This window comes from Nomascus leucogenys, unplaced genomic scaffold, assembly GCF_006542625.1.
Source record: "Nomascus leucogenys isolate Asia unplaced genomic scaffold, Asia_NLE_v1 Super-Scaffold_664, whole genome shotgun sequence".
In the NCBI taxonomy this organism is placed as follows: Eukaryota; Metazoa; Chordata; class Mammalia; order Primates; family Hylobatidae; genus Nomascus; species Nomascus leucogenys.
Genome location: NW_022095788.1, coordinates 105538 through 128898, shown reverse-complemented (window position 1 = coordinate 128898; position 23361 = coordinate 105538). Strand labels below are relative to the sequence as shown.

Genomic DNA, 23361 nt, shown 5'->3' with positions numbered 1-23361 from the left:
GGCATCCTAACATGTTTATCTGGGCCCTGTGCCCAGGAATAGATTTTACACATTTGAGACTGAAATAAGTTTTTTTTTTTTTTTTTCTGCCTGCTTGTATGCTACTAGTAAAGTATCTAAACTTTATAATGGCTCTGGTCTTTCTGCACTTGTCTTTTTAGCTTTGGTTAGTCATTAAGCTCACTTAATTCTGCAGACATTTTCTTGCAATACCATTTGATTTTTAGGATATAATTGTTTTATTATCTACAATAGGAAACGTCCAGGTTTTTCTATAGTCTATCTTATTATTTTACAAATTCCATCCAAATTAGCCTTTTTAAAAATTATTACTTGACTAGTGCTCTAAAACACAGAAACATAAAAACCACTCAGACTCCATTTTAAATAATTGCCATATTATAGAAAAGAAAATTCTGTTTTTTCCTCTGGCTCATTCTGTTCACTCCCACCCTGCAGAGGTGGCTTCTAGCAATAATTTTTTATGTACTTTTTTCAACTCTTTCTTAAGGTTATACACATCTATATAGAGCTACATCTATGTATCTATATATGTATCTATACATATACTGTTAATTTAATATTAACATTTTGTTTCTGTCTCTGTATTAATCAAATGATCTAAAAATAGCAGAACTTTAAAAATAAGGCTAAGTATTTACTATTTATCTCCTGACCATAATTATTTTTCTCAATGAACTCTTTTTCATATTAATAGTTAAGGCAGTATTTAGTCCTTATGTTTTCTGGCTAGCAATTAGTAACTTTAAGTAATGAAATAAGTTTTATAGTGTATTTACTTGTTGATAATTGTAATTTCTATTTCATTTTAATGCATTTTACCTTTTCAATTTTTGAGAATAAAATAAGGTAGGGATTTTTGTCTAGTTTTTATTTACTGCAGTATGCCTGTGCTTAGAACAATGTCAGGCAAAGAGTAGGCACTTGCTAAATATTTTTTGAATAAATAAATGAGGAAAAATATTTTATTTCCATAGTAATTTTTGTCCCCTGTTCTTTGCATATTTTAAAAAACTTATCCTCCTTAAGCTGCAGAGGTATTTCTAGATGTTTCTCTAAGGAGCTGATAAGGATTTAGATATGTTAATAGCTCTTTCTCATTTAAGGCATTTACACCACTACTTCTTTCCTTATCCCTCTCTCCTCGTTAGAGGTCTCAGGACTTCAAATATATGTAGGAATTATTTCTAGGTTCTAAAGGTGGTTAAGTGTCTCAGAGCTTGAAGGAAAATTTAAATATCAAAAATTGTCTTTGAACAACAAAGTATTTGTTTCCTGTCTTGTTTTTTCACTCTCTGAAAGAATTTAACACAAAGCTGTATTACTGTAAACATTGAGGAATTGTTGAAGACAAGAAGAAAAATTAATTTTCATTTGACTTTGTGACTAATATCTTCATACTTATGTTTTTTTCTTTTTTTCATTATACTTTAAGTTCTAGGGTACATGTGCACCACGTGCAGGTTTGTTACATATGTATACATGCGCCATGTTGGTGTGCTGCACCCATTAACTCGTCATTTATATTAGGTATATCTCCTAATGCTATCCCTCCCCTCCCCCCCGTACTTATGTTTTAATTATTGAGGGTGAATATCCTAATGATTAAGAACATTTGCTGAAGATTGAGGTAGAACAAAGCCAGAAGGTGTGAATACTTGCACATTTTTTTTATTGAAAATATATGATGGGTAAAAAGGAAGAGCATAAACCCAGTTGAGTGGATATTAGATATAAAGTAATTCCCAGTTCTTTTATGAATTGTTTCCTCTATATAGGTTTATTGTTGATGGTTATTTCATAAGTTGTGAAGTTTAAAGGAGGTAGCATGTTTAGCAAAAAGATTTATTATTCTACTTTTTTTTCTAATTTTGATCATAATGATCTAAAAACAGTTAACTTTTTTTTTTTTTATTATACTTTAGGTTTTAGGGTACATGTGCACAATGTGCAGGTTTGTTACATATGTATCCATGTGCCATGTTGATTTCCTGCACCATTAACTCGTCATTTAGCATTAGGTATATCTCCTAATGCTGTCCCTCCCCCTCCCCCCCCCACACAGTCCCTGGAATGTGATGTTCCCTTCCTGTGTCCATGAGTTCTCATTGTTCAGTTCCCACCTATGAGTGAGAACATGCGGTGTTTGGTTTTTTGTCCTTGCGATAGTTTACTGAGAATGATGTTTTCCAGTTTCATCCATGTCCCTACAAAGGACACGAACTCATCATTTTTTATGGCTGCATAGTATTCCATGGTGTATATGTGCCACATTTTCTTAATCCAGTCTATTGTTGTTGGACATTTGGGTTGGTTCCAACTCTTTGCTTAACTTTTAGGAAACACTAGTCAGATTGAGATCTAGTTTCTTGGAGTCTTATCTGTAATCTAGCACTGTCCAAATTGCCTATCTGACTAATTCTTCAAAGATGGGTTTAGAATAGGCACCATTACATCCCAGTGACCTTACAACGGATTGTTTTTTTATTAGATTAAGAAAAAACAGGCTTCGCTCTAGTTCTACATGCAATCATGTCTTGATATAGAATAGCATATGAGGGGAAGGACTAGAATCTGTCCTATTTGCCATTCCACACCCAACACCTGATACAGAAATTGGCTAGGAGGCTCTCAATAAATACTGATTGAACAAATGCATATATAAAAATATTAACATGACTTGCTTATATTGCAGGCCAATTTTCCCAAAAGTTCCAAGATTTAACTATGTGAATCATGATTTTGCATATACTACATTTGAAAAACAGCAAAAGAAATTACATGAAAACTATTATGCAATGTATCTTAAATATTTAAGAAGTGTGCGCTTGCAGAAGAAACAAGCAGAGAGGTAATGTTCAGTTCCTCAAAAAAATATGCAACAGATCATGGTGTCCACAGTGTCAGAATTTTTTTTTACTCCTTCATTTCTTTTTTATTTTAGATGTTGTAAACTACATTTCAATACATGATAAAAGCAAAACACTGAGCTGCTTTAACTACAATTATTTCTTTTGTTACCTTTTGACTTGGAATTGTCTTAGATGGGTTTCCCCAGAAGCAGAACTTGAGACAGGGATTCCAGTGCCTATGATTTATGGAGTATGTGCTCTCAGGAGAAACCTGTACAGAACGAGGGAAGCAGAATAAGGAAGGAGTGAGAGCTGAGGAAAAATGTGTTTCAAATAAAGTTGACAGTCAAGGTCTCTTGAGGCTAAATTTTACCACATAGTTGCTGCTGGCTTGAGCCAAAGGGGCTTGTCTTTTGTGTTCCATATCAGTCATTGGCTGTCCTTGGGTGTGGCAGGCATGAGCATAATTTCCTCGATAAGGTGTTTGAGAAGGGGGCTCCTCAGCAGAGGACAATTTTATGGGGATTAGCGCACCAGTCTTGTTAAATGGATATGAGTGAGGCAGCAGCAATATGCACTATGGGAAATGCTTGAATTTACAGATGCATTTTTTGAATGACTTGACCTCAATTACTGATTATTATTATTATTAATTTTATAGGGAGCGCATGTATTCATATGATGATACAGACATAGGCTTAGAGCCAGGATCAGGTCTAAAGTCACCCTCACTCTCCGAAGCGGAAATAGAAGAGGAGCTGTCTTCAGCAGCGAATTCAGTCAGAGCGAATCGATTGTTAACCACCAGGAGTATGGCATCTCAGGAGGAAGAGTCCGTGAGAAGAAAGGCATGTGCAATGTTTTACATTTGGTTATTCCACGAGAATTCTTAAAATAGCTTTTGCTAATAATGAATAATTCTGGAAAAATATGATTTTTTACAGGTTCTCAAAGGACTTAAATCAGAACCATCCACACCGCAGGAAAAACATGATTGCAGCTTAATTTTGACACCAAAGCAAATTCATCAAGTAATTGTTGGTGAGAATACACAAAAACCTACTACAGCCTTTTTTTTTTAATAAAAAAAGATTTCTTAAAGTGTAATTTGTATTTCATAAAATTTAGAGTATGCAAGTATCAACTTTGGAAATATAAGAAGTCCTCAGAGTAGTCATAGTTATTAAGTATGATTGACAGAATGAACTTCAGTAAATTTAAAATTATATAACCACCTTCGCAATTTAATTTTAGAATGCTGCCATCACTCATGCCCATATGCAGTTACTCTCTATTTCTTTCTTTCTTTTTTTTTTTTTTTTGAGACAGAGTCTCACTCTGTTGCTCAGGCTGGAGTGCAGTGGCATGATCTCGGTTCACTACAACCTCCACCTCCCGGGTTCAAGCAATTCTCCTGACAGTCTCTCAAGTAGCTGGGATTACAGGTGCAGCACCACTACATCCAGCTAGGTTTTTGTATTTTTAGTTGAGATGGGGTTTCACCGTGTTGGCCAGGCTGGTCTTGAACTCCTGACCTCAAGTGACCCACCAGTCTTGGCCTCCCAAAATGCTGGGATTACAGGTGTGAGCCACTGTGCCCCGCCCAGTTACTATTTCTACCCCTTGCCTCAGACAACCATTAATCAACTTTCTGTCTCTATACAGTTGCCTATTCTGAAAATAAATGGAATCATACAATATCTAGTCTTTCATATATTGCTTCTTACACTTAGCATAATGTTTTTGAGGTTCACCCACGTAGTAGTATCAATATTTTGGTCCTTTTTCTATTGAAACAGCACCCCATTTTATGAGTATGTCACACTTTGTTTAGCAATTCCCCAGTTGACGGACATTGAGTTGTTTTCAGCTTGAGGCTATGATCAATAATGCTGCTATGAACATTCACATAAAATTCTCTGATTTCTAGAGTGGAATTGCTGGGTTGTACAATAAATTTATATCTAACTTAAAAAAAACCCTCTAACATGTTTTCCAAAGTGATTGCACAAAGTTGTAATCCTATCAGCAATGTATAAGGGTTACAAGTTCTTCAACATTCTCACCAGCACTGTTATTTTCTGTCTTTTTGATTATAGACCTACTAGTGAGTATGAAATGTTATCTCATTGTGGATTTAATATTCATTTCCCTAAATGAATAAGATATTGAATATATTTTCATGTACTTACTTAGAGAAATGTCTATGTATGTCATATATAGTCTTTGGAGAAATGCCTTTTAAATTCTTTGCCCATTTGTTTGTTTGTTTGTTTGTTTATTTATTTATTTATTTATTTATTGAGACGGAGTCTCGCTCTGTCGCCCAGGCTGGAGTGCAGTGGTGTGATCTCGACTCACTTCAAGCTCTCCCTCCCGGGTTCATGCCATTCTCGTGCCTCAACCTCCCGAGTAGCTGGGACTACAGGAACCCGCCACCACATCCGGCTAAATTTTTGTATTTTTTAGTGGAGACGGGGTTTCACTGTGTTAGCCAGGATGGTCTCGATCTCCTGACCTTGTGATCTGCCCACTTCGGCCTCCCAAAGTGCTGGGATTACAGGCGTGAGCCACCGCGCCCAGCCTCTTTGCCCAATTTTTTATTCAAATATTTGCTTTCTTATTATAGAAAATTTTCTGTGTATGTGTTTATCTGTAGCATAATGTAGATACTCCTGCAACTTGAATTCTTAGCTTAGTTCTCTCTGGAATTGTGTTTGTGTGCTTCAGGAACACCGTGTGTGCTATAGAGTAGGAAGGCTCTGTACTGAGCCCAAACTGGGTTTGGTTCTGCCACCTACTAGTGCAGTGACATTAGGGTTTACCTCTATGGGTCTCAGTCTCTTCAGTTGTGAAATGGGAAGTGGTAATATTGCCTACCCTAGAGTATAATTGTGTGAACCGAGTGCCTTACACATAATAAGTGTTTAGAAAGTTTTAGTGAAAACACTTCATCCATAAGATGAGTATGCTGCATTAGAAAATGCTTAAAGTCTAATTATAATTCCTTTATCCATTCAGTCATTTTATAAGTGTTAATTGAATGACCACCATATACTAGACACAGTTCTCGGTTCTGGAGATACAGCAATGAAGAAAACAGACTGAACCCCTGCTCTCATAGAGATTACATTTGGCTGGGATGAGAGGGAGATAATAAACCTTTTCTTATATAATACATAATTGGTATACCAGTTATGAAGAAACATAAAGCAGGTTAAGTAGATCAAGAATAATAGAATGTTTTCATGGAGAGTCTCTTTTACCAGGTGGTTAGCATCTCTGGGAAGTATATTTGAGCAGAGACAGATACCTGTGTGAGGTAAAGACATGAGGCATCTGGGCTGACAGTGAGTTAGGAGAACAAGTGAAAACTCCTTTGTAACCTTGCAGAAGTGCTATACAATATACCCTTCTAGGTCCATTTTCACCAAGTGATTGAGGGACAATTATGATTAAAGAAGTAGTGGCTATAATGGTCTAAAGTGGGAGTTCTCATTTCATTCTAACCACAGTTCAGGTGGCCATGAGGGAGATGTGGACAAAGGATGATTGATTGGTGTGGATGGGCTGATTCTCTGTCTAGGGGGGAATTCAGCGTGTAAAACATGGAGAATGGTGGGAGAGAAGGAATGTAAAGGGGCACAAAATTTTGGAGTGATGAATGTTCACTCTTTATTGTGGTGATTGTTTCACAGGTGTATACATATACGAACACTAATGAAATTCTATACTTTAAGTATGTTCAGTTTACCATATGCCAGTTTGAACTAAATTAAGCTGTTAAAGGCAGGGCAAACGTTAAAATTATTAACATTGCTTTGATATAAAATCCTGGGCATTTTAAGGGGAAAACTTAAGCAATGGGTCATGGGAAATTTACCAGTTTCTGTAAATTATAGATAAGTGAACAAAATACTTGCAGTAGTGGGAATAGAGGAGGTGTTGAAGTGTTGCAAATTAAGGTGCTAAGATAAGTTGTAGTGAATGGTTCTTATTTAGTCATATAATTTTTCATATAATTAGAATATATTTATATTGAATTGTAGCCAATAATGTCCAAACATTTAATCATGGTCATCTAGAAAAAAATGCTTGCTTAATAAGGGACAGCATTAGGAGATATACCTAATGCTAAATGACGAGTTAATGGGTGCAGCACACCAACATGGCACATGGATACATATGTAACAAACCTGCACATTGTGCACATGTTCCCTAAAACTTAAAGTATAATAACAATAAAAAGGAAAATAAATAATTTCTGATATTATTGTAAATATTTTTTAAAATTTCACTTTTATACAAATTGGTTGATCAAAATATATTTTGAAAACTTAAAAAGTAAATGAACTCATTTGCCATCTTTAAACTTAACAAAATACTTTTCATTTTTTTTCAGGGCCTTCTGTCCTTAACTTTGGTAATATTTGTGTGAACTCTCCAAATACTCATCTACTTCATGTTATTAATATGCTACCTATGCATATTTTGCTCCAGTTAGATACTGATTTAGAAGAACTTCAGAAGACCAACCAATTTTCATATGTGATTCCACCTACATCCAGCACTTACATTTCATTGGTATTTGAATCTCCCACCATTGGAAAATTTTGGAAGTAGGAATTATTTTTGAATTTCTGTTTGTTAGAATCAAAGCATACTTTTGTAGAATATGTATTTATTTGCCTGAATAATTGTAGTGTATATTATATTTGTTCTCCAAACATAGAAGCTATATGTGCATCAATTTTTAGATATATTGATTGATAGTTTAGTAGCAATCTAATTCTTTCATAATTAAAGTATTACATGCTAAGAATTGTGGATGTTAATCAATGCTATGTGCATTTTACATGTGGCTGAATTCTATAATCACAAATGGCTATTATCAGTTAAATTTGGATGCTTTTGCTGCATTACAGGTCTTTCACCTTTACAGTGAACAACATACCCAGTGGACACATCCTAGTGATGGCAGTTGTCCAGCTAGTAACACTTGAGCTATCTTCTAATGAGCTAGTATTGAGACCACGAGGCTTCTTCATGAAAACATGTTTTCGGGGGACAGTTAGATTGTATAATCGTCAGAACTGTTGTGCTCAGTTTCAATGGGAACCCGTAAACACAGGAAGAGGGATAGCATTTTCTATTTGTCCACCTAAAGGTAACAGTTTATTGTTTGTTTGATTTAGACATTTATTTTTTCATGTATTCATGTATTCTGGTATTAATTATTTATTGAATGTGTACTGTGTACTGGTGCCAAGAGTATAGAAGTAAATCAGATACTGTCATCAGGGGTATTTATTTTTACAGATATACAGATATAATATGACTTGGAAATATGGAACCCTTTTTAGGGTTCTCCAGAGAAACAGACCAACAGAGAGAGAGAGAGACGGAGAGAGAGAGATAAAGAGAGAGACATTTTAAGGAACTGGTTCTGGCTCACAGGTTGTGTGGTTGTGTGGCCTGGCAAGTTTGAAATTTGCAGGGTAGGGTGGTAGACTGGAGATACAGGGAAGAGTTGATGGTGGAGTCTTGAGTCCAAAGGCATTCTGGAGGCAGAATTTATTATTCCTCCTGGGACATCAGTCTTTTGTGTTAAGGCTTTCAAATAATTGGATGAGACCCACATTATGAAAGGTAATCTGCTTGTTGATTAACTGATCGTGATAATTATTATACTATATATGCATATCAAATCATTATGTCATACACCTTGAATGTATACAGTCTTTGTCAATTAACTGTCTCAAAAAGCCTACTGATTTAAGTGTTAATTACATCTAAAAAAACACTTTGACAACAACATCTGGACTGGAGTTTAACCAAATAACTGAGCCCTACAGCCTGGAGCAGTTGACAAATAAAATTGATCATCACAGATACTTATGGACAAAATAAATTTTGTTTAGTTTTAGTTAGATAATGATGATAATCTATGATTCAGAATGACATATTTTTCTAGTATGAATTCTTTTAGAAAGATCTAGAAATTACTTATAGCCAATATTTAATACAACTCATAAAATCCAATTAATAAAATTAAGAACTTAAAACTAAATAAGATGATTTTTAATTAATAGAAGACAATCTCAGATATAACATTTTTGACGTGCCCTGTATTTGTGAACCATCCTCTTAACCTTGTTTCCGCCATTCCCTGGAGTCTATAATTCCACATAGTATACCCGCTATAACATGAACACACATAACTGCCAAACTGTGACTTATTTAGTAGCCTGTCAACTTTGGCAAACATCCTTGTGATGTGCTGTGAGGACCTCATGATGGCACAAGCTATCATTTAGGAAATAAGATCGCAATTTAGAAGTTGAATGATCAATACGGTATCTTTGTTTTATGTACATGTCATGCCTTTCCAGCTAGATGAAAAGGCTGGATCTTCGTATCAATAGTGACCCATTTGGTGCTTTGTAACAGGCGAAGTCCAATTTTGCATGAATGGAAAGTAAAACAGACTTTGGATAATCTTAGCTGCTCACTAGCTATTTCAACTTAAGCAAAGTACTCTATGAATACAAGTTTCCTCATCTGTAAAATGGAGAGATGACTGCATCTCAAAGATTAAATGTGTGAGAAACTTCTCTAATGCCTGGCAAAGAGTAGGTGCCAAATAAATGGATAGCCATTTTATTACGAAAATTTTCTAAATCTGTTTATATTTTTTTCCTGAAAAGATCCTCAGAGTAATAACCTATCCTGCACCTTTCCATCTATCCTCATTAGAAAACCCTTGCTCCCTGTTTCCTTCCATCTTTCCTCCCTCCTTTGTTCCCTTTCTAGTTCCCTTCCCCTTCTCTCTCCCTCCCTCTTTAAGTCTAATTTAGCAACAGTAATTATTTAGGGTCTAAATAGAAATATACTATACTTCATATTTCAGACGAGTCCTGGTTTGTAGAAATCTTGCCTTAAACATACTTTCTTGTGAATATCGGTCATTTCCAAATCAGTATTTTACATAGCTCTAAAAGTGCTTGTAACGGGGAGTGTTATAAAAACAATCTTAAGTATTAAATTAAATTCACTTAATTTTAGTGTGGATGTGTAGACAGAGATTTTGACAAATTTAACAAGTGGAAGAGTAGGGCAGTCCCTTCATTAGGTTTGGAGATCACTGACACAGCTATTTAATCTTCTTATTAATGTGGATTGATTTAACACCATTCTAGATCATAATTTGTTAAGTATCTGAAATATACTTTCATCAGTATTTCACAGATTCACTTGACTGAGCTCTTTATGAATTATAATACTGAAAATACTGGATCCTGCCTCAATCTATTGAAATGCTGACAGAGTAATTAGAGAAGAAAGAACATATTTCTGTACATTTAAGATATTTTAGATAAACCTTCTTCAGTTTGTTTGAACAGGTATCAAACAGTGGTTGTTGTATTATCAGCATTCCAGCTACAGGTACTGACCAACCATCTGATATTGTGCTAAGAGTGTTAAAAAGCTTACTACCTATACTTCTCCTTGTATTAATATTTCTGTATTCTAACTAGGGAGGAATGGGCTGGGCTTGCCTCATGGCTGCCATGGAAACGCAATGATGATACTTAATTTTTGTAAAAGAGAAGTGGAATTATGATATTATAAGCTGGAGTACCAGTTATGCTTCTTGTGGTCTTTAGAACTCTTATTTTTACAGGAGAGGTTTTTACATTTACTTTTATTTTCTTTGGTTGCTCATGACACCTCTTATAATTTTTTAACCAAACAATTTCCAAGGTACAAACACACAAAGATATTTAATTTCAAATAAAATTTTTGTGTAAGTAATGCCATTAGTACTTCTTTTTAAGAATACAAAAATATCCTCAAATCTATCTCATATAGCATTGAAAAAAGTGTTTGTAATTTGCAGCATGTACAGTTTTGCTCATGTTCCTTTCCTCAGAATATTTATATAATGATTACTCAATTTCACATTGTTTTTACCTTTTTTTTTTTTTTTTTTTTTTTTTGAGACGGAATCTCGCTCTTTCACCCAGGCTGGAGTGCGGTGGTGCAATCTCGGCTCACTGCAGGCTCCGCCCCCCGGGGTTCACACCATTCTCCTGCCTCAGCCTCCCGCCTAGCTGGGACTACAGGCCCCCGCCACCTCGCCCGGCTAATTTTTTGTATTTTTACTAGAGACGGGGTTTCACTGTGTTAGCCAGGATGGTCTCGATCTCCTGACCTCGTGATCCACCTGCCTCGGCCTCCCAAAGTGCTGGGATTACAGGCGTGAGCCACTGCGCCCAGCCTGTTTTTACCATTTTATAAAGAGAAAGTGAATTTTTACCAAGCTATTTTTCTTGTGCTATATCAGTTTTGCATCCTGGACAATACATTTAATCATATGCCTCTCTCTATATTTTTATAAACTGAAATGAATAATTGCAAATTAAAATTTATATTGTCTTTGTCCTTCTTCCCTGAGGCGTGATAGGTTTTGTGTTTGTGTTTGATAGTGGATATTGTAAGGGGAGAATATAAGAGTGGATTGATATTTTCTTTTTTATTATTTTTGAGACAAAGTCACTGTTGTTGCCCAGGCTGGAGTGCAATGGCGTCATCTCAGCTCACTGCAACCTCCACCTCTCGGGTTCAAGCGATTCTGCCGCCTCAATCCTCCCGAGTAGCTGGGATTACAGGCATGCACCACTACGCCTGGCTAATTTTGTATTTTTTTAGTAGAGACGGGGTTTCTCCATGTTGGTCAGGCTGGTCTCGGACTCCTGACCTCAGGTGATCCGCCTGCCTCAGCCTCTCAAAGTGCTGGGATTACAGGCATGAGGCTCCGTGCCTGGCCAAGAGTGGACTGAGATTTTCTAAGACAGAATTCACTTCTAATTTGACTTTTTCTGTGGGTATTGTTCCTGCTTCTGCTTGTTTTGTTTTGTTTTTGTCTTTGTTATCTTTATCCTTACTAAAACCTTGAACCACACAATCCATGAACTTGTTTTTGATCAATTCACTCCCACTCTCTTTGTCACTTCTCTCACTCCTTGGTGGTATGCAGTACTAGCTCCACCAGTCCCAGCCTTGCTCAATCCAGCTGAAGGGGAGAAAATCTAATTTATTTTCTCAATCCTCATAAATTTTTAACTGAGATACTCTCTCGAAAACAAAAGTCAGAATAACAAAAGAAAAACCAGCAGAAATTTATTGATGCATACTGTACTGATCACATAGGAGAGGCCTCAGTTCAAAAGTATCTCTTTCAAGGCAGTGGCTTGGAGGTCTTATTTAAATAGTATTTTAACAAAGAGCAATAAATCTTAGCATAGTAAGACAAAGGAGAATGCAGTTCCAGTCTTTTAAAAGGCAGAAAAATATAAGAAGGTAGATTTTACCATGGCAACCATAAGGCAAGCCCAGCCCATTCCTCCCTAGTTAGAATAGAGAAATATTAATACAAGGAAAAGTATAGGGTATCGAGCTTTTTAAACCTAGCATAGTATCAGATGGTTGGTCAGAACTTGTAGCTGGAATGCTGATAATACTGTTTGTTCAAACAAACTGAAGAAGGTTTATCTAGAATATCTTAAATGTACACCTACAATCTGCTCCCAGATTTCTCTGGTGTCTGCCGATGTCTTCTCTGGGGCAATAAGCGAGTGATGTCTCCAGTAAAGAAGGATTTACATCCCAACATCAGGCAAACAGAGGCTGAGGCCCAGTGTTCTCCTGTGTTTTTAATTTAACAATCTTAATATATTGGGGAGAAATACTGTGTTTTCCTTCACAGCCATCCAATTTCTTTCCCATACCCCTGATATACTTAATATTCCTGAAGGAAAAATATGTAACTGTGCTCATTGGAGGGAGAAAATTCTTCTCAAGCTGACCCGTCAATATGGATGTATAATTCTTTCACTGCTTTCAACTCTTCTCAGTGCACTAAGATGGCTTTATTTATAGGACTGAATCTTCTTTGAAGAAATTACTTCCCATCACAATCTTCCCCAAACCCCAAAGAACAGGAAAAAGCTGTTCTATAACCTGACTTTTACATATTCCCCAGGATTTGTCTTTCTGCAGAATTCCTGATCATCTTTCATGTCACAATTCACATGCCACCTCCATATAATGAAGTTTCCTCTAGCTTTTTGGCTAATTTAATTTTTTTTACCCTTTATTTCTGCTCCTATTATGCATTTGTTATGTCATCAACAATTACTTGTTTTTATCTGTCTCTTATTTTGGCAGGCGTTGCTAAATCCATATCTGATGTTGGTTCCTCTTCCCAACAGGACCCTCATTTTGTTTAGGGCAACAATGTTCTCATCTGAAAAAACTCTTCCCCAAACCTCTTTTGCTATGGACATAAATTTTCTTTAGCTTCACCCTCCTCCTATGTACTTGAAACTGTTTCCCCAAGTATTTTTTACATGTATTATCATATTTATTTATTTGGACAATAAGACGTTTAATATCACAAACATATATATGTGTACATGTATATATTTGTGATTATATATATATATAATTGCTCTCTTTGTCTTTCCAGCTTATTTAAAACAAAATTACATAAAGAAATAGCTATAAAAATATATTGTTCAGATTGTAACATAAATATACAATAAATATAACATTAGTACCACATAAAGGAGAAAAAGAGGAGTAAAGTTATGTAAGAGTAACATTTCTACAAACAGCACAAAGGGGGAAATAATTACACAAATTAAAATGTCAGTGGAAAATATTCACTTAGTACCAAAGAACATAGTAAAGGTTGAATACAGAATAAAAATACATGAGCCAAACATAGAACAAAATATAAAAGAGCAGATATAAATTCAAATATATCAAATCTAGCACTAAAGATGAAAGCATTAAACAAGTATCAAATAAAAAGGCAAGGACTGTCTACTAGATATTAAAACAACAGCAAAAACTGAAATATCTACCACAAACAATCTACAAAAGTAGCTTAAATCCAAAGAAACAGGATAAAAGTAAGGGGATAAAAACTTGCAAACAGGAAACATAAGAAAGCTGGAGTGATGATATAACAATTAGACAAAATATACATTTTTAAAAACTTTTATTTTAGGTTCGGGGTACATGTGCAGGTTTGTTACATAGGAAAATCGCCTGTCACTTGGATTTGATGTACAGATTGACACTCAGGTAATAAACATAGTACCCAACAGGTAGTTTTCAATCCTCACTCTCCTCCCAACTTCCATCCTCAAGTAGTATGCAAAGTCTGTTGTCCCCTTCTTTGTGTCCATGTGTATCTATATTTAGCTCCTAGTTGTAAATAAGAACATGTGGTATTGATTTTCTGTTTCTGCATCAGTTTGATTAGGATAATGGCTTCCAGCTACAGTCAAGGTTGCTACAAAGGCCATGTGTTCACATTCTTCTTTATGGCCATATGGTATTCCACGGTATGCATGTACCACATTTTCTTTATCCAGTCTAGTGTTGATGGGTGTTTAGGTTGATTTCTTGTGTTTGCTATGGTTAATAGTGACAGACAAATGCATATGTCATTATGGTAGAATAATTTATATTCCTTTGCCTATATACCGAATAATGGGATTCCTGGGTCAAATGGTATTTCTTTTTTAAATTATTGGAGAAATACCAAACTGGTTTCCACAGTGGCTGAACTAATTTAAACTCCCACCAGCAGTGTATAAGTGTTCTGTTTTCTTTGTAACCTCAACAGCATTGGTTATTATTTGACTTTTTAGTAATAGACATTCTGACTGGTGTGAGGTGGTATCTCATTGTGGTTTTGATTTACATTTCTCTAATGATTAGTGATGTTGAGAATTTTTATACGCTTCTTGGCTGCATGAATGTCTTATTTTGAGAAATGTCTGTTCATATCCTTTGCCCATTTTTTAATATTAGACTTTTGTCAGATACGTAGTTTGAAAATATTTTTTCCCATTCTGTAGGTTGTATTTTTACTCTGTTGATAGTTAATTTTGCTGTACAGAAGCTCTTTAGTTTAATTAGGTCTCATTTGTCAATTTTCGTTTTTGTTGCAATTGCTTTTGGTGTCTTCATCATGAAATCTTCGCTAGGCCTTATCTCTGAATGCTATTTATTAGGTTATTTTCCAGGATTTTTAGTTTTAGGCTTTACATTTTAATCTGTAAGGCATCTTGAGTTGATTTTTTTGTATGCTGTGTAAGGAAAGGGTCTAACTTCAATTTTCTGCATATGGCTAGCCAATTATCCTAGCACTATTTGTTGAATAGGGAGTCCTTTCCCTGTTGCTTGTTTTTGTCAATTTTGTCAAAGATCAGAAAGTTGTAGATGTGTGGCTTTATTTCTGGACTCTCTAGTCTGTTCCATTGGTCTATGTGTCTGTTTTTCTACCAGTACCAAGCTGTTTTCATTACTGTATTCTTGTAGTACATGGATAACTAGAAGTTGGATAATGCGATGCCTCCAAGTTTGTTCCTTTTGGTTAGGATTGTCTTGGCTATTTGGGCTCTTTTTATGGTTCCATATGAATTTTAAAATAGTATTCTTCTAATTCTCTGAAGAATGTCAGTGGTAATGTGATAGGAATAGCATTGAATCTGTACATTGCTTTGGTCATTTTAACAGTATTGATTCTTTCAATTCATGAGCACGGAATATTTTTCTATTTGTTTGTGTCATCATTGATTTCCTTCACTAACGTTTTGTAATTCTCATTGTGGAGATCTTTCACCTCCCTGGTTAACTGTATTTCCAGGTGTTTTATTCCTTTTGAGGCTATTGTGAATGGGATCACTTTCCTGATTTGGCTCTCAGCTTAGACGTTGTTTTATAGAAAAGCTACTGATTTTTATACATTGATTGTGGATCCTGAAGCTTCGCTGAAGTTGTTTATCCAATCTAGGTGTATTTGGGCAGAGACTATGGGGATTTCTAGGTGAATCATATCATCTAAAAACAGATAGTTTGACTGTATCTCTTCCTATTTGGATGTCTTTTATTTATTTCTCTTGCTTGATTGCTCTGGCTAGGACTTCTAGCACTACACTGAATAGAAGTTGTGGGAATAGAATTTCTTGTTTTGATCTAATTTTAAAGATAAATACTTCCAGCTCTTTCCTGTTCAGCATGATGTTGGCTGTGGGTTTATCGTAGATGGCTCTTATTATTTTGATCTTATTATTTTGAGATGTGTTTCTTCAATGCCTAGTTTTTTGAGGGCTTTTAACATGAAGGGATGTGGAATTATTTTGAAAGCCTTTTCTGCATCTATTGAGATTATTATGTGTTTTATATTTTTAGTTCTATTTATGTGATGAATCACATTTATTGATTTGTGTATGTTGAACCAACCTGTGTCTCTTGGGATAAAGCCTACTTGAACATGGTTGATTAGCTTTCTGATGCGCTGTTAGATATGGCTTGCTAGTAATTTGTTAAGAATTTTTGCATCTATGTCCATCGAGGATATTGGCCTGAAGTTTTCTTTTTTGTTGTATTTCTGCCAGGTTTTGCTATTAGAGTGATCCTGGTCTTGTTGAATGAGTTAGGGAGGAGTCACTCCCCCTTAATTTTTTGGAATAGTTTCAGTAAGAATGGTACCAGCTCTCTTTTATACATCTGGTAGAATTTGGCTGTCAATCTTTTTGGTTCTGGGCTTTTTCTGGTTGGTAGGGTTTTTACTACTGATTAAATTTCAGAACTCATTACTGGTCTGTTCAGGGTTTCACTTTCTGGTTCAATACTGGGATGTTGTATGTTTCCAGGAATTTATCTGTTTCTTGTAGGCCTTCTATTTTTGTGTACAGAAGTGTTTGTAATATAAGTTTTTTTTTTTTGCATTTCTGTGGGGTATGTGTTAATGTCCCCTTTATCATTTCTGATTGCATCCATTTGGATCTTCTCTTTTTTTCTTTCTTACTCTAGCTAATGGTCCATCAATCTTATTTATTCCTTCAAATAACCAGATCATGGATTTGTTTATATTTTGTATGGTTTTCCATGTCTCAGTTTCATTCACTTCAGCTGTGATTTTGGTTATTTCTGGTCTTCTGCTAGCTTTGGGGTTGGTTTGCTGTTTTTCTAGTTCCTCTAGTTGTGATGTTTGGTTGTTCATTTGAGACCTTTCTAAGTTTTCAATGTGGGTGTTTAGCACTATAAAATTTCTGCTTAATATTGTATTAGCTGTGTCCTAGAGAGTCTGCTATGTTGTATTTTTTTTCTCATTAGTTCTAAATAAATTTTTGACTTCTCCTTAATTTCATTTCTTACCCAAAAGTCATTCAGGAGCAAGTTGTTTAATTTCCATTTAATTATATGGTTTTGAGCAAGCTTCTTAGTGTTGATTTCTATTTTTATTGTGCTGTGGTCTGATGGTGTTTTGTTTGATTTTTTTTAATTTACTGATAATTTTTCTATGGCCAATTGTGTGGTCAGTTTTAGAGTATATGCCATGTGCAGATGAGAGAAATGTATACTCTGGTGTTTGGGAATGGAGAGTTCTGTATATGTCTGTTAGGTCCATTTGGTTAGGTTTTTGAGTTTAGGTCCCAAATATCTTTGTTAGTTTTCTGCCTCAGTGGTCTGTCTGATAATGTCAGTGGGATGTTGATGTCTCTCACTATCAGTGTGTTTATCTAAGTCTCTTTGTAGGTCTCAAAGAACCTGCTTTATAAATCTGGGTGCTCCTGTTTTGGGTACATATACAAAGCCTTATCTCAGCACTCCTGGGCTGTGTGCTGTAACTCTGGGAGCTGGTAGTGGGCCCCAGGTTTGTTCTCTAGCCCCTCAAGATTAGGAACCTTCATGCTGGGGGGACTGAGGTGTTCCTGGTCTGCTGGCCACAACATTCCTATTGGGAGGGCTGTCAAAAGCACCTCATTGGGGCCAGGGTGGTGGGATGCACTTGTACTAGCATTGGTGGTGTGGTGGGATGCACATGGACACTAATGCCAGCAGGGGAGGAGAGGGGAGATCTGCCTACACACATGCCTTGGCAAAGCAGTGGAACAAGTTGTGGGTGACATGCCAGCAAAGTGGCAGGGGAAGGCTGTGATGGGGGGAGCGTGCAGGTGGGCTGGTACATTTCAGTGGAAGCTGGTCTGCTATAGTTCCTTGATGGTCAGGCACAGTCTGACAGTGAAGGAGCTATGATAAGTGCCCCCAGGAAGCACCCTGGTTAGGCATCTAAGGCTGTGGTACAAGCAGGCATGGCCAGACTAGGGCTACAGGAAATGACAGTAGACAGGAAGTTGCTCAGATCAGACTAGTCCTGTCCTATGAGCAAGACAGCCCTGCTCTGCCCAAGTCTAATAGTTACCCAAAGGCTAAATTATTCTAGAGGATCACTGCAAGCCTTGGAGTGTGGGGATCCCAAGTTGTGCTTAACTGTGGCAGTTCCCATGCCAAACCCTCAGGGCTCTACACAGCCTGGAGTCCTGCCCCTTCCTCCTAAGTGGCTCTCCCTGCCATCATTAGCTTCTTTAATCCCCACAATGTGATTCTCTCAGTTAAATACAGTTCTTGTCTCAATTTTACATGTAATTAAACTGAGCTACAGCGCAATTAAGGAAATTGCCCATGGTCTCAGGTAGTAAGTGCCATATCTGAAATTTGAACTAGGAAGACCTTAGAATTTGTGCTCTTTTGGGGTTGCTCTTCTTGAGGAGTATCTTTGTGGTGTTCTCCGCATTTCCTGAATTTGAATGTTGGCCTGTCTTGCTAGGTTGGGGAAGTTCTCCGGGATAATATCATGTGTTTTCCAACTTGGTTCCATTCTCCCCGTCGCTTTCAGGAACACCAATCAAATGTAGGTTTGGTCTTTTCACATAGTCTCATATTTCTTGGAGGCTTTGTTTGTTCCTTTTCATTCTTTTTTCTCTAATCTTGTGTTCGTAAGTTGATCTTCAAACTCTGATATACTTTCTTCTGCTTGATGGATTCAGCTGTTGATACTTGTGTATGCTTCACAAAGTTCTCATGCTATGTTTTTCAGCTCCATCAGGTCATTTATGTTCTTCTCTAAACTGGTTATTCTAGTTAACAGTTCCTCTAACCTTTCATCAAGGTTCTTAGCTTCCTTGCATTGGGTTAGAACATGCTCCTTTAGCTCAGAGGACTTTGTTATTATGCACCTTCTGAAGCCTACTTCTGTCAATTGGTCAAACTCATTCTCCGTCCAGTTTCGTTCCCTTGCTTGTGAGGAGTTGTGATCCTTTGGAGGAGAAGAGGCATTCTGGTTTTTGCAATTTTCAGCCTTTTTGTGCTGATTTTTTCTCATCTTTGTGGATTTATACACCTTTGGTTTTTGCCGTTGGTGACCTTCGGATGGAGTTTTTGTGTGGTTGTCCTTTTTGTTGATGTTGGTGCTATTGCTTTCTGTTTGTTAGTTTTCCTTCTAACAGTCAGGCCCCTCTTCTGCAGGTCTGCTGGAGTTTGCTGGGGGTCCACTCCAGACCCTGTTTGCCTGCGTGTCACCAGCAGAGGCTGCAGAACAGCCAAATTGCTGCCTGCTCCTTCCTCTGGAAGCTTTGTCCCAGAAAGGCACCCACCAGAAGCCAGCTTGAGCTCTCCTGCATGAGGTGTCTGTTGACCCCTGCTGGGAGGTGTCTTCTAGTCAGCAGGCACGAGGGTCAGGGACCCACTTGAGGAGGCAGTCTGTCCCTTAGCAGAGCTCGAGCACTGTGCTGGGAGATCTGTTGCTCTCTTCAGAGCCGGCAGGCAGGAACGTTTAAGTCTGCTGAAGCTGCGCCCACAGCTGCCCCTTTCCCCAGGTACTCTGTCCCAGGGACATGGGAGTTTTATCTATAAGCCCCTGACTGGGGCTGCTGCGTTTCCTTCAGAGATGCCCTGCCCAGAGAGGAGGAATCTAGAGAGGCAGTCTGGCTACAGCAGCTTTGCGGTGCTGCAGTGAGCTCCGCCCAGTCCAAACTTCCTGGAGGCTTATTTTACACTGTAAGGGGAAAACAGCCGCCTCAAGCCTCAGTAATGGCAGATGCCCCTCCCCCCACTAAACTCAAGTGTACCAGGTCGATTTCATACTGCTGTGCTGGCAGTGAGAATTTCAAACCAATGGATCTTAGCTTGCTGGGCTCTGTGGGAGTGGGATCCGCTGAATGAGACCACTTGGCTCCCTGGTATCAGCCCCCTTTCCAGGGGAGAAAACTGTTCTGTCTTACTGGCATTCCAGGTGCCACTGGGGTATGAAAAAAAACTCCTGCAACTAGCTTGGTGTCTGCCCAAATGGCCACCTAGTTTTGTGCTTGAAACCTAGGGCTCTGGTGGTGTAGGCACCTCAGGGAATCTCCTGGTCTGTGGGTTGCAAATACCATGGGGAAAGTGTAGTGTCTGGGCTGGAATGCACCATCCCTCACGGCAAGGTCTGTCACAGCTTCCCTTGGCTAGGGGAGGGAGTTTCCCAACCACTTGTGCTTCCCAGATGAGGTGACACCCCAACCTGCTCTGGCTTGCCTTCTGTGGGCTGCACCCAGTGTCTAACCAGCCCCAATGAGATGAACCAGATACCTCAGTTGGGAATGCAGAAATCACCCACCTTCTCCACTGATCTCGCTGGGAGCTACAGACCAGAGCTGTTCCTATTCGGCCATCTTGCCTGGGAATTCAAATTTGTGCTCTTTTAACCAACATGATATATGATACCTTTTTACATTGAGGAAGGCCACATGGTAAGGAATGTTAATATAGGAAGCTAGCAGGAGCTCATTGGTCTTTGAAGGCATTGTCAACCTGTTAAGACAGATCTGCAATACCTATCCTTGGGATTTTAATTGCATAAGATAAACTCTTACCTACCTAACCCACTGAAGCAGGACTTTTTGTTATTTACATTCAAATGTAATTTTGATGGACCCTTATTAAACTGATGGCACTTCCATAACCAGTTCTCTTCTTTTTATAAATTAATGTGCCTAACACAGTGTTGGCATTCAAGAGTATTAAAAATATCTGATATTGGGTGTTTTCCAGGCATCATACACTATGTTACTCCCTGTACATATGTTATTATCTAGCTTTATGGCCACTGCAAAACTAAGAGGGAGGTAGGCAGTATATAATTTTTTTATTAGGTTTTTAAATTTTTATTTATTTTTCTTTTTTTATTATTATTATTATACAGTATATGGTTTTTAAGATTTAGAAAACTTCCATTCCATGACAGTCAACCTGACCCAAGGCAAAGTTTTCTTGTGATGGTAATTGATTTCTTTCATTCAGTATCCTGTGCCTTTGAATCTCAGGGGCTTCTCCCTTTCCGAAGGAAGGAAGAACATCTACGTTATTGTTTCCATTAAGTAATATTTTCCTTTCTCCAAAGGAAATGATGAATTTAAACAGATAAAACAGCTCACACCAAATGTACCTGATACCACATGAGTTCTCAATGTATTTGAATTATAGCAATGTGTTAATTACCGATAGCTAAATCAGAAGCTACATCTCTAGGGATGTATGTATTTCAAAAAAATTCTCTGGTAATGATAATTCTTCCTTCTGAAAGCTGAATGAATGATGCTGACAAGTATTCCAGAATGTCAGGAAACATGTGGTGTGGGCAATTTGGTTAGGAACCACAAATCATTTTCTATTGTTTATATGTAAATTTATCTCTAATCACAGAGTGTTTGCTTCATTGTTAAATTTTCTATTGTTTTCCAAATATTGGCATATTTTTCATATATTTTATTTGCCTATTAAAATTGAAAAATAAGGCATGCGTTTTCATTTTAATCAAACCCTATAGGTCAATACTCATTTGATAATATCTCACTTAGCATTTTTCTGTTTTTGGAGTTTAATTTTAATAATGTATTTAATGCAATCACATTTTTACCTTAACTCTTACTTTGGATATTAACAAAAATAAATACAATTAAAATGTGGAAAATGTCTTATTTTCTCTCTACATTTTCTGTAGGCACTGTTGAAGCGTACTCCTCACTGGAATGTGAAGTAACATGGCAGCAGGGCTTCAGTTCTCCAGAAAAAGGAGAATTTATTCTTCATGTCTTTCAAGGAAACACGTTGAAGCTAAAATGTGTTGCACATGTAATTATTTTCCTTGAACATGGTTTTTGTTTTGAGGGCTATGAATTGGTTGGGTATACACTGGTGTGTATAGTTACCTATATCTAGAATTAACTGTAAAACCAAAGACTTTCATGCAACAGTACTAGTTTTTTTGTTAGAGCCTCTATAAATATGTAATATCATCATGGGAGCCATTGAAATGAAATTATTAAGAGACACAAAAAATATTTTCAGAGAATATACATGATGGATTAAAAGTGTGAGTAAAGGGAAAGCTGTAATATGCAATTTTAACCTTTTTCTGCTACAGTCCAGAAGGCCTTAACTTCATGACTCAATCACCAAGCATGATTTTCCATATGTACCAAATTTCCTACTCGATGTCTTAGAAATATTAAAGAAGCCAAAATGCTCTTTTACTAAACCCCATCTATATTTCTAGGACATGATGATACTCTTAACGTATTTCAGCTGTGGAGGAGTTTTTAGCCTCAAGAGATGAGAAATTCATCTGCTTTTAGTGATGGCAAGTGACAGAACTCAGTATGGTTTTTCTTCTAAGCCTAAAATAAGCTGGGTCCTCCTGCTTTTCATTATGTGTAAATTAGTTTTATTCTTTTAAAAACTTTCTATTGAAGTATAACATGCCCATGTATATGTATATGTGGAGAAACATGAAGTGATTAAATAAAATATTCGTTTGTCATTCATATATGAAGGCCTGATTGGTCTGTTTACTCTTCTGTTAGTTTTGTTTGAAAATTTATTATTCCAATTACCTGGATAATATTCTTCAAATAAATGTAATTATAGAATATATTAAAACCTATGACAATAACAAATAATATTTCATAAGTGAAGACAATAGGGTCTGATATAAAGAACACATAATGAGAAGTTGGAAAACTTGGATTCTAGTTCACCTTTGGCTACTGCTTGCTTTCCTGAAAAATCGAAGAGGTGGATGATACCAACATTTCCAAAAATCAGTCTATTTTGCACTAGTTCTGTGAGGTGCTTTGTGTGAGATGAGGAGGGGGAGTCCTGACCTTAAGTAATTCAGTGAATCCCCATTTTTCAATAAGCAAAGTGCTCATTATCAGTATATTAAGCCCCATGAGTAGACTTCTGGTAGAAACATACCTGAATAATTTCATTTGGCACCTTCTTTTCCGTACTTAGGTGAGCCTTCAACTCTTTCCTTTTGCACTGCACATGGTAACACCTTGTACATAGCTGTGTAGATGCTAAGATCCCTTTCAGTGATTAATCTACACAATTCTTAGTCCTGGATCTACTTTCTTAATAGAATTATCTTACTCCTCTTGCCTTACCTACTTGGGGAGTATATTTTAAATATTCCATTCATTTTCCTTTCTCTTAAGCACTCCACAAAATCTGGTAGCACTTTTTATTTTAAAAGTCACTATGAAGCTGAAAAAAAATTGTGTCATATCTTAAAGTGAAAAAT

The 23361-nt window shown here is 36.8% G+C and overlaps 1 protein-coding gene across 1 annotated transcript in view; it reads left to right on the top strand.

Moving 5' to 3' along the window:
- The window catches only part of LOC100594975 (cilia- and flagella-associated protein 47), a 71904-nt gene extending 49909 nt beyond the window's left edge, over positions 1–21995 (top strand). Inside the window, exons 11-16 of the mRNA XM_030808416.1 lie at positions 2717–2872; positions 3535–3721; positions 3818–3914; positions 7276–7492; positions 7799–8040; positions 21778–21995. Of these exons, the coding sequence (XP_030664276.1) occupies positions 2717–2872; positions 3535–3721; positions 3818–3914; positions 7276–7492; positions 7799–8040; positions 21778–21995 (1117 nt within the window). The remainder of the gene's footprint in view (positions 1–2716; positions 2873–3534; positions 3722–3817; positions 3915–7275; positions 7493–7798; positions 8041–21777) is intronic.
- The last annotated feature ends 1366 nt before the right edge of the window (positions 21996–23361 follow it).